The sequence below is a fragment of the Nicotiana sylvestris genome, chromosome 3, assembly GCF_000393655.2.
Source record: "Nicotiana sylvestris chromosome 3, ASM39365v2, whole genome shotgun sequence".
Taxonomy (NCBI): Eukaryota; Viridiplantae; Streptophyta; class Magnoliopsida; order Solanales; family Solanaceae; genus Nicotiana; species Nicotiana sylvestris.
In genome coordinates, this window is record NC_091059.1 from 60,434,395 (window position 1) to 60,448,691 (window position 14,297).

Sequence of the window (14,297 nt, forward strand, 5' to 3'; positions counted from 1 at the left end):
ACAGTCTTGCGGACTTCATGCCTAGATCTTAAAACGATGTCAGACTTCGAACTAATGAATCAAGAATTAGATCGCAATGAAGATAAGTTTAAGGAAATAAAACAAAGAGTTGGAACAGCTGAAGGAAAATTGGTTCCAGATTGGAAAGGTCCATACACGGTAACGAGAGCACTGCCAAAAGAGAGCGTTGTACTTGGGATACATCGAAGAAATGTCCCTAAAACAACAGTCAATGCAAATGTAGACAAAGGTACTATGTTGGATCTTCTATACAACATTAATGTTCAATGGTTGGGATGAAGAAGGCTTTCTTTCTTAGTATCCAAATATTCAACCCTTTACAAACTCTTTAAGCCGGCTCCCATTCTTTGATTACCCACTTTGGAACCTGAAAGTTATTATTGAAAAAACGATGAATGAAAAATGAAAAAAAATGAAAAAGAAAGATAAAAAAAAGGAAGAAAAGGGCAAAAAGAAAATGAAATGAAAAATGAAAAAAAAATGGAGAAAGGAAAGGAAAAAGAAAAAGAAAGAGAAAACAAAACAGAAAGAAAAGAAAAACAAAAGAAATCAAAAATAAAGTTGTTTGAACTACATTCTACTTGATTCCAAAAGGATACGTAGGCAGCCTCTCTCTGGGATTCAGTCACACCAAAATAAAATTTCAAATTCTCCCCAAAAAGTGAAACTCGGGCAGATGTTATAATGGTTCGGCGATTGTTTCGCTCGAAAGGTTCCAAAGTTGTAACTCAATCCAAATCCTTTTTACCTCAAAACCTTGTTCAAGTCCTTCTGATCAATCGGCAAAGAGGTTCAAAATGGGAGGATAGAGTTACTTGGATCTAATACAATCAAATGAGAGAAATAAAATGAGATAGTCTTACTGGTGAAAACCCACACGGTCACCGTAAGGCGGTGGTCAGTAGAGAAATTGAAAATGAGAGAGTCTTATTAGTGAAAAACGCAAAGAACACTATAAGGCGATGGTTAGAAGAGAAATGAGAGAGGTCAGATCATGAAAACCCACAAATGGCGCCCCTTATCGAGAAGAGGATCCTCACAGCCATCGACAGAGTCCTGGCAAAGTTCTAGATTTTGAGGCAAAAGTTGTGATGAATTTCTGAGAGTCGGACGGTTTACACAGATCAGTCATCCTGTCCAAAAGGCATGTCATGTTCATTGAAGTCCGCATGTACTCCAGATAAGTCCTTCTTTCCTTTCCCCAAAAGGGATACCTCTTGTCTAAATTCATTTATCCATTCCTTTGTTTGTTTTTCCTTTGAATCCCTTTCGGTCTAACTCTATTCCGAAACTGAGACAAAGAAGGGATGGCAAGACTGATTTACAGGATTCTCATTTGACACGAGCTAATGTGCAATAAGGCACCCAGCCTCGTTAGGGGAATCAAGTCGACTTCGACCGGCCATGGTGGCTGATGTTTTGAAATTTCTTGGAAGGAGAAAATCAAATTGAAGTGCCTATAAAGGCAAATGAAGTTGAAAAGTGTCACGACCCCGGTTCGCCCTCCGTGAACCATCGTGATGGCACCTAGTCTCTACGACTAGGTAAGCCTAATTTGTGGAAGAAAATCAAACTTTGCGGAAGTAAACAATTTAAAATAGAAATAAAGCAGTAACAAGGTTTAAATGTGACGCTCGGCATACACTATGTTTAACTCTCAATACCAAACATAAATTCAAGACCGGGAAACCCATGAATCACAAGCTAAGAAAAGAAATACTACATAGCTCTAACTCCGGAATTTTGTCTAATAAGAACAGAAGTACAGAAGAGCTAAATACTAAAATGCAGGAATAGAAAGAGACTCTTCGGTCTGCGAACGCGGCAGATATACCTCGAAGTCTTGTAGAATCGCCTCGCCTCAAGAATTGTAAGCCTGAGTAGAGGTACTTGGATCTGCACATGACAAACAAGTGTAGAAGGGGCATGAGTACATCAGCGGTACTCAGTAAGTGCCAAGCCTAACATCGGTTGGGTAGTGACGAGGAAGGTCAGGGCCCTACTTAGATTAAATAAATATAAAGATGACAGGATAAGATAAGCAGTAAAATTGAGAATCTACAGTAAGAATCTACACAGGATAATAAGAGTACAATAACGGAAACAGAGATGAAGGCAAACCATAAGGAAAGTAACCGGGGATCTCTGAGTATCCCGAGGATCTATTAGTATCCTCAACATGCTTTATTAGTATCCTCAACATGCACTAGGGATCTCTTGGTATCCCAAGGATCTTTCGGTATCGTCAATATATGTCGGGGATCTCTTGGTATCCTAAGGATCTCTCGGTATCCTCAATATATGTTAGGGATCTCTTGGTATCCCGAGAATCTCTCGATATCCTCAATATATGCCAGGGATATCTTGGTATCCCGAGGATCTCTCGGTATCCTCAATCTATGTGCCACGGATCTCTTGGTATCCCGCACCTCAGTCTAGGTCATCAATACGTACAGGGGATCTCCCGGTATACCGTCCCGTAGTCCCAATTTAAAACACACAGCAGCAACACAAGAATATTAAATTAAATGCTAATTTCGTACTAAGTAAACAGTTAATTCTATCCTAACATGCTTCACATAATGAAATTAATGCAGTTTAAGTAAATAGGCAATTAAGTCAACTAAGCATGCTTTTCTAAACTAACAACAAGCTACGTTTGCAAGTAGAATAAAACAGGAAAGATAGGAACTCAATTTAACTACTTTAAGTAAAACTATTTTTTAACAATTAGCTCAAGTACGCACTCGTCACCTCACGTACAAGGCATTTCAATTATCAAATATATCATATCCTAGGGGAAGGTCCCCTACACAAGGTAAGACAAGCCACTTACCTCGAACCGACTCAAAATCAACCCAACACCACGTCTTTGCCATGAGTACTCGATACTAAATGGCCCAAATCTATTTAATTCAATTGCACAATGTAAATAACACTTCAAGTAACTGATTCTACAATTAAATTCTAAGTTAATACGTGAAATTATGTAAAATGACTAAAACACCCCTCGAGCCCACGTCTCGGAATCGGGTGAAATTTACATTTTTCAGAAACCTCGTACTCTCACGAGTCTATACATAACAAAGAACACTACAATCGTAGTCCAAATGACCCCTCAAATCCTCATTTAAAGGCTTCTTAAACTCAAGCCTTAATTAACCATTTTTCCAATTTCTCACCACTAATTAAGTCTTTAATCACATAAAAATGAGTTATGAAGTCAAGGACGTTACCTCCAAGCGATTCCCCTTTGTTTTCCTCAAAAGAATCTCTCAAAAGCTTCAAACCCGGATGAAAATGGTGAAAGAATCCCTCAAATTCGCGAAGACAACTATTTATATGTTCTGCCCAGCGATTTCCGCATTTGCGACTCTGGGACAGCATCAGCGGTCCCGCTTCTATGTAAACTATGTCGCATCTGCGACTTTCATTTAAATACCAAAAATCGCATCTGCAAGTAAATTTTCGCAGATGCGACACCGCTTCTGCGGTGTCCCTTCCGCATCTACGGAACCTGAAAGAAAGGCTGAAATCCGTTTTTGCGGTCCCTTACCGCTTCTGCGGCGCCGCATCTGTTGTCCCCAAACCGCCGATGCGAAAATACCATAAGCAGCAAACATACAGCAGTTGCAACATTTTCTAAATTTTCTCGTTAACCATCAAAAATCACCCCGAAGCCCCCGGGACCTCAACCAAAGGCATCAACATATCCTAAAACATTATTCAAACTTATACCAATCTTCAAAACACCTCAAACAACATCAAAACAACCAAAACACATCGGATTCAAGCGTAAGTTTCTAAAATCTTCCAAATTCCGCTTTTGATCAAAAAACCCAACCAAACCACGTCCGAATGACCTGAAATTTTGCACACACATCCCAAATTACACAACGGATCTACTACAACTATTAGAATTCCATTCTGACCCTCGGATAAAAATCTTGCTATCAAACCGGAAACTTCAAAAATTCAACCTTCGGCATTTCAAGCCTAAATTAGCTACGGACCCCAAAACACAAATCCGAACACGCTCCTAACCCCAAAATCACCCAAAGGAGCTAACGGAACCATCGGATTTCCATTCCAAGGTCGTCTTCACACCATTCCGACTACAGTCAACTTTCCAACACTTAAGCTCTCATTTAGGGACTAAGTATCCCAAAACTCTCCGAAACTTGACACCGAACATCTCGACAAATCAAAAATAGTAGAATTAAACTTGGGGAAAGCAGTTAATAAGGGATCAGGGCGTTAATTCTTAAGACGACCGGCCGGGTCGTCACATCCTCCTACACTTAAACATTCAATCTCCTAGGTTGCCTTCTAGACCGGCTGACCCCGCCATTGGACCTTCAGTGATGCAATATTCTTTGACCTTATCTTTCTAGCATGCCTGTCCAATATTGCCACTGGCTCCTCAATATAAGATAGATCCTTGTCCAACTGGACTGAACTGAAATCCAGTACATGTGATGGATCCCCATGATACCTTTGGAGCATCGAAACATGATATATCGGATGAACTCCTGCCAAGCTGGGAGGTAAGGCAAGCTCATAAGCAACCTCCCCAACACGCCTCAATATCTCAAAGGTGCCAATAAACCTCGAACTCAACTTCCCTTTCTTCTCGAATCTCATAATAGCTTTCATATGTGAAACCCGAAGCAGAACCCGTTCTCCAACCATATAGGAAACATCACGAACCTTCCGATCCGCGTAACTCTTCTGTCTGGACTGGGCTGTACGGAGCCTATCCTAAATCACCTTAACCTTCTCCAAAGCATCCTAAACTAAGTCTGTGCCCGATAATCTAGCCTCACCCTACTCAAACCAGCCCACCGGGGATCTACACCGTCTCCCATATAAAGCCTCATACGGTGCGATCTGAATGCTGGACTGATAGCTGTTGTTGTAAGCAAACTCTACCAATGGCAAAAACTTATCCCAAGACCCTCCAAACTCAATCACACACGCACAGAGCATATCCTCAAGAATCTGAATAGTGCGCTCGAACTGTCCGTCCGTCTGAGGGTGAAATGATGTACTGAACTCCACCCGAGTACCCAACTCACGCTGAACGGCTCTCCAGAATCATGATGTGAATTGAGTACCTCTATTTGAAATGATGGACACTGGAATACCATGCAGACGAACAATCTCCCGAATATAAATCTCCGCCAGCCGCTCCAAAGAATAAGTAGTACACACAGGAATGAAATGAGCGGACTTGGTCAGCCGATCCACAATCACCCAAATAGCATCAAACTTCCTCAAAGTCCGTGGGAGCCCAACTACAAAGTCCATGGTGATCCGCTCCCACTTCCATTCTAGAATCTCTATCTGCTGAAGAAACCCACCCGGTCTCTGGTGCTCATACTTCACCTGCTGACAGTTGAGGCACCAAGCTACAAATCCAACTATATCCTTTTTCATCCGCCTCCACTAGTAGTGCTGCCTCAAATCCTGTTACATCTTTGTGGCACCCGGATGAATGGAATACCGCAAGCTATGGGCCTCCTCCAGAATCAACTCCCGAAGCCCATCAACATTGGGTACACAAATCCAACCTTGCATCCTCAATACCCCATCATCACCAAATAGTCACCTCACTGGCATCACTGTGTTGAACCTTGTCCTTGAGGACAAGCAAATGAGGGTCATCATACTGCCGCTCCCTGATACGATCAAATAAGGAAGACCGAGAAACCACGCAAGCTAGAACCCAACTGGGCTCCGAAAGATCAAATCTCACAAACTGGATGGCTAAGGCCTGAATATCCATCGCCATGGGCCTCTCTAATGCTGGTAAATAAGACAAACTTCCCAAACTCTCTGCTCGGCGACTCAAAGAATCGGCCACCACATTGGCCTTGCTCGGGTGATACAAAATAGTGATATCATAATCCTTCACCAACTCTAACCACCTCCTCTGGCGCAAATTTAGATCTTTTTGCTTGAACAAGTGCTGCAAGCTCCGATGGTCAGTACAAATCTCAAAGGGAACCCCATATAAATAATGGTGCCAAATCTTTAGGGCGTGAACTATGGTAGCTAACTCAAGGTCGTGAACAGGGTAGTTCTTCTCATGTATCTTTAACTGTCTGGACGCATAGGCAATCACCCTGTCGTCCTGCATCAACACCGCTCTGAGGCCAATCCTCGATGCTTCACAATAGACCATATAAAACCCCAAACCTGTATGCAATATCAAAATTGGGTTGTAGTCAAAACTGTCTTGAGCTTCTGAAAGCTCGCCTCACACTCCTCCGTCAACTGAAATGGAGCACCCTTCTGGGTCAACCTGGTCATAGGGGCTGCAATCGATGAAAACCCCTCCACAAAACGATGATAGTAACCTGCCAAACCAAGGAAACTACGGATCTCTGTAGCTGAGGATAGTCTGGGCCAACTCTGCATGGCCTCTATCTTCTTCGGATCCACCTGAATACCCTCACTCGATACCACGTGGCCTAAGAATGCCACTGAATCCAACCAAAACTCACATTTCGAGAACTTAGCATATAACTTCTTCTCTCTCAAGGTCTGAAGCACAGTCCTCAGGTGCTGCTCATGATCTTCCCGACTCCGGGAATACACCAGGCTATCATCAATAAAGACAATGACGAACGAGTCAAGATACGGCTGGAACACACTGTACATCAAATGCATAAAGGTTTTGGGGCATTGGTCAGCCCAAATGACATGATGAGGAACTCGTAATGACCATACCGAGTCCTGAAAGCAGTCTTCGCGATGTCTGGCTCCCGAATCTTCAACTGATGGTAACCTGAGCGCAAATAAATCTTAGAAAACACTCGTGTGCCCTAAAGCTGGTCAAATAGATCAACAATAGGAGGCAAAGGATAATGGTTCTTAACTGTCCCTTTGTTCAACTAGCGATAATCAATACACATACGCATAGAACCATCCTTTTTTTTTCACAAACAAGATAGGAGCACCAAGGTGATACACTGGGCCGAATAAAACCCTTATCAAGCAATTCCTGTAATTGATCCTTCAACTCTTTCAACTCAGGAGGAGCCATACAATACGGAGGAGTAGAAATGGGCTGAGTGCCCGGTAACAAATCAATGCCAAAATCAATATCTCTATCAGGCGGCATGCCTGGAAGATCATCTGGAAACACATCGGGAAAATCCAATGCTACTGGAACTAAATCAACTAAAGGGGTATCAATACTGACATCTCTCACATAAGCTAAATAAGTGTCACACCTCTTCTCAACCATACGCTGAACTTTAAGGAAAGAAATAACTCTACTAGGGGTATAATCTAAAGTACCTCTCCACTCAACACGTGGTACATTTGGCATAGCCAGTGTCACAGTTTTGGCGTGACAATCAAGAATAGCATAATGGGGAGACAATCAGTCCATGACCAAGATAATATCGAAGTAAACCATACTGAGTAACAACAAATCGGCTCTGGTCTCAAAACAACTAAGAGCAACCAAACACGACCGATAAACATGGTCCACAACAAGAGAATCTCCCACAGTAGTAGAAACATAAACATGGGAACTCAAAGAATCCCGAGGTACACCCAAATGCGGAGCAAAATAAGAAGACACATAAGAGTAAGTAGAGCCTGGATCGAATAGAACCGATGCATCTCTGTGGCAAACCAATTAATACTTGTGATGATAGAATCAGAGGCAACGGCCTCGGTACGGGCAGGAAGGGCATAGTATCTGGCTTGGCCTCCCCCTGTAGGGCGACCTCTTCCTCCCTAACCTCCACTTCTATCTGGCTGAGCATGTGGGGTAGCAAATGGAGCTGTAATCATAGCTTGAGAACTCTGCGGGGCAAGTTGTGGCTGAGAAGTCTGTGGAGGTGCACTCCTCCCAAGTCTAGGGAAATCCCTCACCACGTGACGTGTGTCACCACACTCAAAAAAGCTCTGGGAGGACATGGTGGCTGTGACTGGTTAGGGCCAGGTCTACTGGATTGACCTCTGAAAACACCCTGTGCCGGAGGCGCACTAGAAACCGGAGGTGCATAATAAGGCTCCCGAGGCCTAGGAGGAGCTGGAATACCACTGCCTGCTGGAAGAGCTGAATGAATAGGGCGACTAATATAGCCCCTGCCATGAAAACCTGCAGCTGGGGTACGGGCACCCTAATAATGGCCCGACTCTCGAGACCTCTTGGCCTCCCTATCCTCTCTCTCCCTAGCATGCATACCCTCAATCCTACTAGCAATGCTCACAACCTACTAATAAGAAATATCCATCTCCTACGCACGAGCCATTCTAGATCTGATGCTGGGAATAAGACCCTCAATAAACCGACGAACCCTCTCGCGGACAGGAGAAACCAAGGCTGGTGCGTGCCTAGCCAAACTGGTGTAACAGACAGCATACTCTAAAACAGTCATAGAACCCTAGTGCAAATGCTCAAACTTTGCGCTCCATGCGTCCCTGAGGCTCTGAGGAACATACTCCCTCAGGAACTGATCTGAAAACTGAGCCTAAGTCAGTGAAGCAGCCTCATCTGGACTATCTAACTTATAGGTGCGCCACCACTTATAGGCAGCTCCTCAAAGCTGGAAGGTAGTGAAAGAAACCCCGCTCGATCCTAAGATACCCATGGTACAGAGAATGCGGTAACACTCATCAAGAAATCCCAAAGCATCCTTCGATGCTAGACCACTAAATACAGGAGGCTTGTACTTCTTGAACCTCTCAAGCCTTAACTGGTCATCCTTGGAAGCCGCTGCCCTGTCTCGGTCTTAACTGGCACTGCAGGCAGCAGAGGAATAATCTCAGGGACCTTCTCAACATGCACTCGCTGCTCAGAAGTGTGGGTGGCAGGAGTTTGTGCTTCTCCCCCAGCCTGAGATGCAGCTGCAGCAAGGGGAAGCAACCCTGCCTGAGCCAAGGTGGTGTACATGCTCATGAAATGTGCCAAAGTCTCCTGAAGAGCTGGAGTAGTGGTAGTAGTAGGAGTGTCATGTGCCTGAAATCCGGCTAGATCTGGTGGTGTTACCTCAGCGGCAGCTCACGCAGGTGCTCTAGCTACACCACGTGTGCATCCTCGGCCTTTACCCCGGCCCCAGCCTCTAACGGCTATAGTAGGGGGCACGAGAGCCTGATCATCTCGAGTACCACGTGTCCTCACCATCTATGAGAGAATAGAAGACAAAAGTTTAGAATTGTGATGTCAAAATATCGCACGACAAAGAAATCAATGAAGCGGAATTTTCCTAATAGTTACATAGCCTCTCGTAGGTAATTACAGACATCTCCGTACTGATCAGCGAGACTCTAATAAACCGGCTTGTGATCCATGACTCCTATGAACCTAGAGCTCTAATACCAACTTGTCACAACCTCGGTTTACCCTCCGTGAAGAAAACCAAAGTTTGCGGAAGTAAACAATTTAAAACAGAAATAAAGCAGTAATAGGGTTTAAATGTGCCGCTCGGAATACACCATGTTTAACTCTCAATACCAAACATAAATCCAAGACCCGGAAACCCATGAATCACAAGCTAAGAAAAAGAAATACTACATAGCTCTAGCTCCGGAATTTTGTCTAATAAGAACAGAAGTACAGAAGGGCTAAATACTAAATTGCAAGAATAGAAAGAGACTCCTTGGTCCGCGGACGCGGCAGATATACCTCGAAGTCCCGTAGAATCGCCTCGCCTCAAGAATGATAAGCCTGAGTAGAGGTACCTAGATCTGCACATGAAAAATATGCGCAGAAGGGGCATGAGTACACCACAGCGGTACTCAGTAAGTGCCAAACCTAACCTTGGTTGGGTAGTGAGGAGGAAGGTCAGGTCCCTATTGAGATTAAATAAATATAAAGATGACAGGATAAGATAAGCAGTACAATTGAGAATCTACAGTAAGAATCTACACAGGATAATAAGAGTACAATAACGGAAATAGAGATGAAGGCAAACCATAAGGAAAGTAACCGAGGATCTCTCAGTATCCCGAGGATCTCTTAGTATCCTCAACATGCACTAGGGATCTCATGGTATCCCGAGGATCTCTTGTATCCTCAATATATGTCGGGGATCTCTTGGTATCCCGAGGATCTCTCGACATCCTCAATATATGCCAAGGATCTCTTGGTATCCCGAGGATCTCTCAGTATCCTCAATCTACGTGTCAGGGATCTCTTGGTATCCCGCACCTCAGTCCAAGTCATCAATACGTACAGGGGATCTCCCGGGATACCGTCCCGTAGTCCCAATTTAAAACACACAGCAGCAACACAAGAATATTAAATTAAATGTTAATTTCGTACTAAGTAAACAGTTAATTCTAGCCCAACATGCTTCACGTAATGCAATTAGGGCAGGTTAAGCAAATAGGCAATTAAGTAAACTAAGCATGCTTTTCTAAACTAACAACAGGATAAGTTTGTAAGTAGAATAAAACAGGAAAGATAGGAACTCAATTTAACTACTTTAAGTAAAACTGGTTTTCAACAATTAGCTCAAGTACGCACTCGTCTCCTCACGTACAAGGCATTTCAATTATAAAATATATCATATACTAAGGGAAGGACCCCCCACACAAGGTTAGACAAGCCACTTACACAAGGTTAGACATGCCACTTACCACGAACCGGCTCAAAATCAACCCAACACCACGTCTTTGCCACGAGTACTCGACTCCAAATGGGCCAAATCTATTCAATTCAATTGCATAATGTAAATAACACTTTAAGTAACTGATTCTACAATTAAATTCCAAGCTAATACGCGAAATTATGTAAAATGACCAAAATGCCCCTCAGGCCCACATCTCGGAATCGGGTGAAATTTACATTTTTCAGAAATCTCGTACTCTTACGAGTCTATACATAACAAGAACACTAAAACTGGAGTCCAAATGACCCCTCAAATCCTCATTTAAAGGCCTCTTAAACTCAAGCCCTAATTAACCATTTTTCATCTTACCACTAATTAGGTCTTTAATCACATAAAAACGAGTTATGAAGTCAAGGACGTTACCTTCAAGCGATTCCCCTTTGTTTTCCTCAAAAATCTCTATCAAAAGCTTCAAACCTGGATGAAAATGGTGAAAGAATCCCTCAAATTCGCAAAGGCAACTATTTATATGTTTTGCCCAGCGATTTCCGCATTTGCGACCCTGGGACCGCTTCTGCGGAAACTACGTCGCATCTGTGACTTTAATTTAAATACCAGAAACTGCATCTGCGATTACATTTTCGCAGATGCGACACCGCTTCTGCGGTGTCCCTTCCGCATCTACGGAACCTGAAGGAAAGGCCAAAATCCGCTTCTGCGGCACCGCTTCTGCGGCACCGCTTCTGCGGCACCGCATCTGCGGTCCCCAAACAGCAGATGCGAAAATACCAGAAGCAGCAAAATACAACAGCTGTAACATTTTCTAAATTTTCTCGTTAACCATCCAAAATCACCCTAAGGCCCCCGGGACCTCAACCAAAGGCATCAACATATCCTAAAACCTTATTCAAACTTATACCAATATTCAAAACACCTCAAATAACATCAAAACAACCAAAACACATCGGATTCAAGACTAAGTTTCTAAAATCTTCCGAATTCCGCTTTTGATCAAAAACTCAACCAAACCACGTCTGAATGACCTGAAATTTTGCACACAGATCCCAAATGACACAACGGAACTACTGCAACTCTCGGAATTCCATTCTGACTCTCGGATAAAAATCTCCCTACCGAACTGGAAACTTCAAAAATTCAACCTTCGGCATTTCAAGCCTAAATTAGCTACAGACCTCCAAAACACAAATCACCCAACGGAGCTAATGGAACCATCACATTTCCATTCTGAGACCGTCTTCACACCGTTCTAACTACGGTCAACTTTCCAACACTTAAGCTCTCATTTAGGGACTAAGTGTCACAAACTCTCCGAAAATCGACACCGAACATCTCGGCAAATCAAAAATAGCAGAATTAAACTTGGGGAAAGCAGTTAATAGGGGATCGGGGCGCTAATTCTTCAGACGACCGGACGGGTCGTCACAAAAGGTTGAGTCCCATGTGGATAACCGTCTCGACAAAGATTTTAAAATGCCAAGGTACCCCAAATGCTCTGAAATTGAAGCTGGAAGAAAGAAGACAGAAATGAAAGGCCTACGAAGGCGAAATAAAGTTGGAAAAGGCTATGTCCCACGCGACTAGCCGTTGCAACAAGTTTGAGGAGCCAAAATGTTCCCCAATGCTCCAAAGTTAAAAAATTAAAAAAATAAGGAGTTAGAAGTGAAAGGCCTACAAAGGAAAAATAAAGTCGAGAAGGTTGAGTTCCACGTGACCAACCGTCATGGCAAAGACTGGAAAAGCTAGAGGTTCTCCAGGGTTGAAAATGAAATCGGATTTCAGGGAACAAGCAGTTGCAGTTGAAATCTTCATCAAAGAAGTTGGGCCGAGATCAAGTGATTGAAACAATCAAGGCCACAAAACCAACCACCGTTTCAAACTAACAATTGTTCTTTGTTTGAAAACAGGAAACGGGTGCAATCCAAGAGCGACCTTGCAAGAAGCAGGTGCAACAAAAAGAAATTGTGCAAAGGCTAGAAAAATCTCTATAGCAATAATCAATACAAAAGGGAAGTCTCGAAATGTGATTTGGAAGTCCATGGTAGAATTAGGCTTGAATTAGCCAAATTGGAAATTTGATGATTCCCGGGCGGTAGTGGAAAATTTGATATTGAAGTCAGAATGGAATTTCGAGAGTTGGAGTAGGTACGTATTGTCATTTGTGATGTGTGTGCAAAATTTGAGGTTATTCGGACGATGTATGATATGTTTCGGCATCGTTCACGGAACTTGGATGTTTAGAAGTTCATAGGCTTGAATTCGAGGTTAATTTGGTATTTTTTATGTTATTTTGAGTGTTCCCAGTGTTCGATTCTTTCCTGCATTTTATTCATTTTTTTAAATAATAATAAAAAAAAAGATATGAAAAGAAAAGAAAGAAGAAGAGAAATTCAAAATCATGGTAGTCTAGGGTCCCCAATCTCCAGTTGCGTTTTCCCAACATAGGGTCACATTCCCTAGTCACTCCCAGCATAACCTGGTAGTCTTTTCCATTATAGGGTTCCACTCCCTAGGTGATTCCCGTCATAACCCGTGGACCTCCCCGGCATAATCCGAGGATCTTTTTCTTTTCCGGCATAACTCGATGACCTTTTCCGGCATAACCTGATGACTTTTCCGACATAACCCGTGGATCTCCCCGGCATAACCCCGAGGACCTTTTTCATTTCCGGCATAACTCGATGACCTTTTCCGTCATAACCCGTGGACCTCCTCGGCATAACCCAAGGACCTTTTTCCTTTTCCGGCATAAACCGATGACTTTTCCGGCATAAACCGTGGAACTCCCCAGCATAACCCAAGGACCTTTTTCTTTTATGGCATAACCCGATGACTTTCCCGGCATAACCCGTGGACCTCCCCGTAATAACCCAATGACTTTCCCGGCATAACCCGTGGACCTCCCCGGCATAACCCGATGACCTTTTTTCTTTTCCGGCATAACCCCATGACTTTCCCGACATAACCCGTGGACCTCCTGGCATAACCCGAGGACCTTTTTCTTTTTCGGCATAACCCGATGACTTTCCCGGCATAACCCGTGGACCTTCTCGGCATAACCCGATGACCTTTTTTCTTTTCCGGCATAACCTGATGACTTTCCCGGCATAACCCGTGGACCTCCCCGGCATAACCTGAGGACCTTTTTCTTTTCCGACATAACCCGATGACATTCCCGGCATAACCCGTGGACCTCCCCGACATAACCCGAGGACCTTTTTTTTTTGGCATAACCCGATGACTTTCTCGACATAACCCGTGGACCTCCCTGACATAACCCGAGGACCTTTTTCTTTTTCGGCATAACTTGATGACTTTCCCAGCATAACCCATGGACCTCCCCGGCATAACTCGAGGACCTTTTTCTTTTCCGGCATAACCCGATGACCTTCCCCGGCATAACCCAAGGACCTTTTTTTTCTTTCTTTTACAGCATAACCCGATGACATTCCCCAGCATAACCCGAGGACATTTCCGGCATAACCCAGTTATTTTTCCAGCATAACCTGGTAATCTTCCCAACTTGGGGCCTCGGATCCCCATTTGATTGCATTTTAGATATAGGGTCTCCACTTTCTAATCTCTTTCTCTCACAGATATGTCACACCTCCTTTTTCCGCACCCGAGAGGGTACAAGGGAGTTTTTTCCAATTAAAGGACAATCGAAATGGGATTTATTTA

The 14,297-nt window shown here is 43.5% G+C and overlaps 1 protein-coding gene across 1 annotated transcript; it reads right to left on the reverse strand.

Annotated features, from left to right (window-relative positions):
* Positions 1-4,350: 4,350 nt before the first annotated feature.
* Positions 4,351-4,713, reverse strand: LOC138887428 (uncharacterized). Its single transcript, XM_070169183.1, has one exon. It carries the CDS (start codon positions 4,711-4,713, stop codon positions 4,351-4,353), a length of 363 nt encoding a protein of 120 aa, XP_070025284.1.
* Between the last annotated feature and the right edge of the window lie 9,584 nt (positions 4,714-14,297).

Excerpts from the sequence above, each read along its gene's own strand:
- LOC138887428 (XM_070169183.1), bottom strand. The coding sequence starts at position 4,713 with ATGGTTGGAGAACGGGTTCTGCTTCGGGTTTCACATATGAAAGCTATT.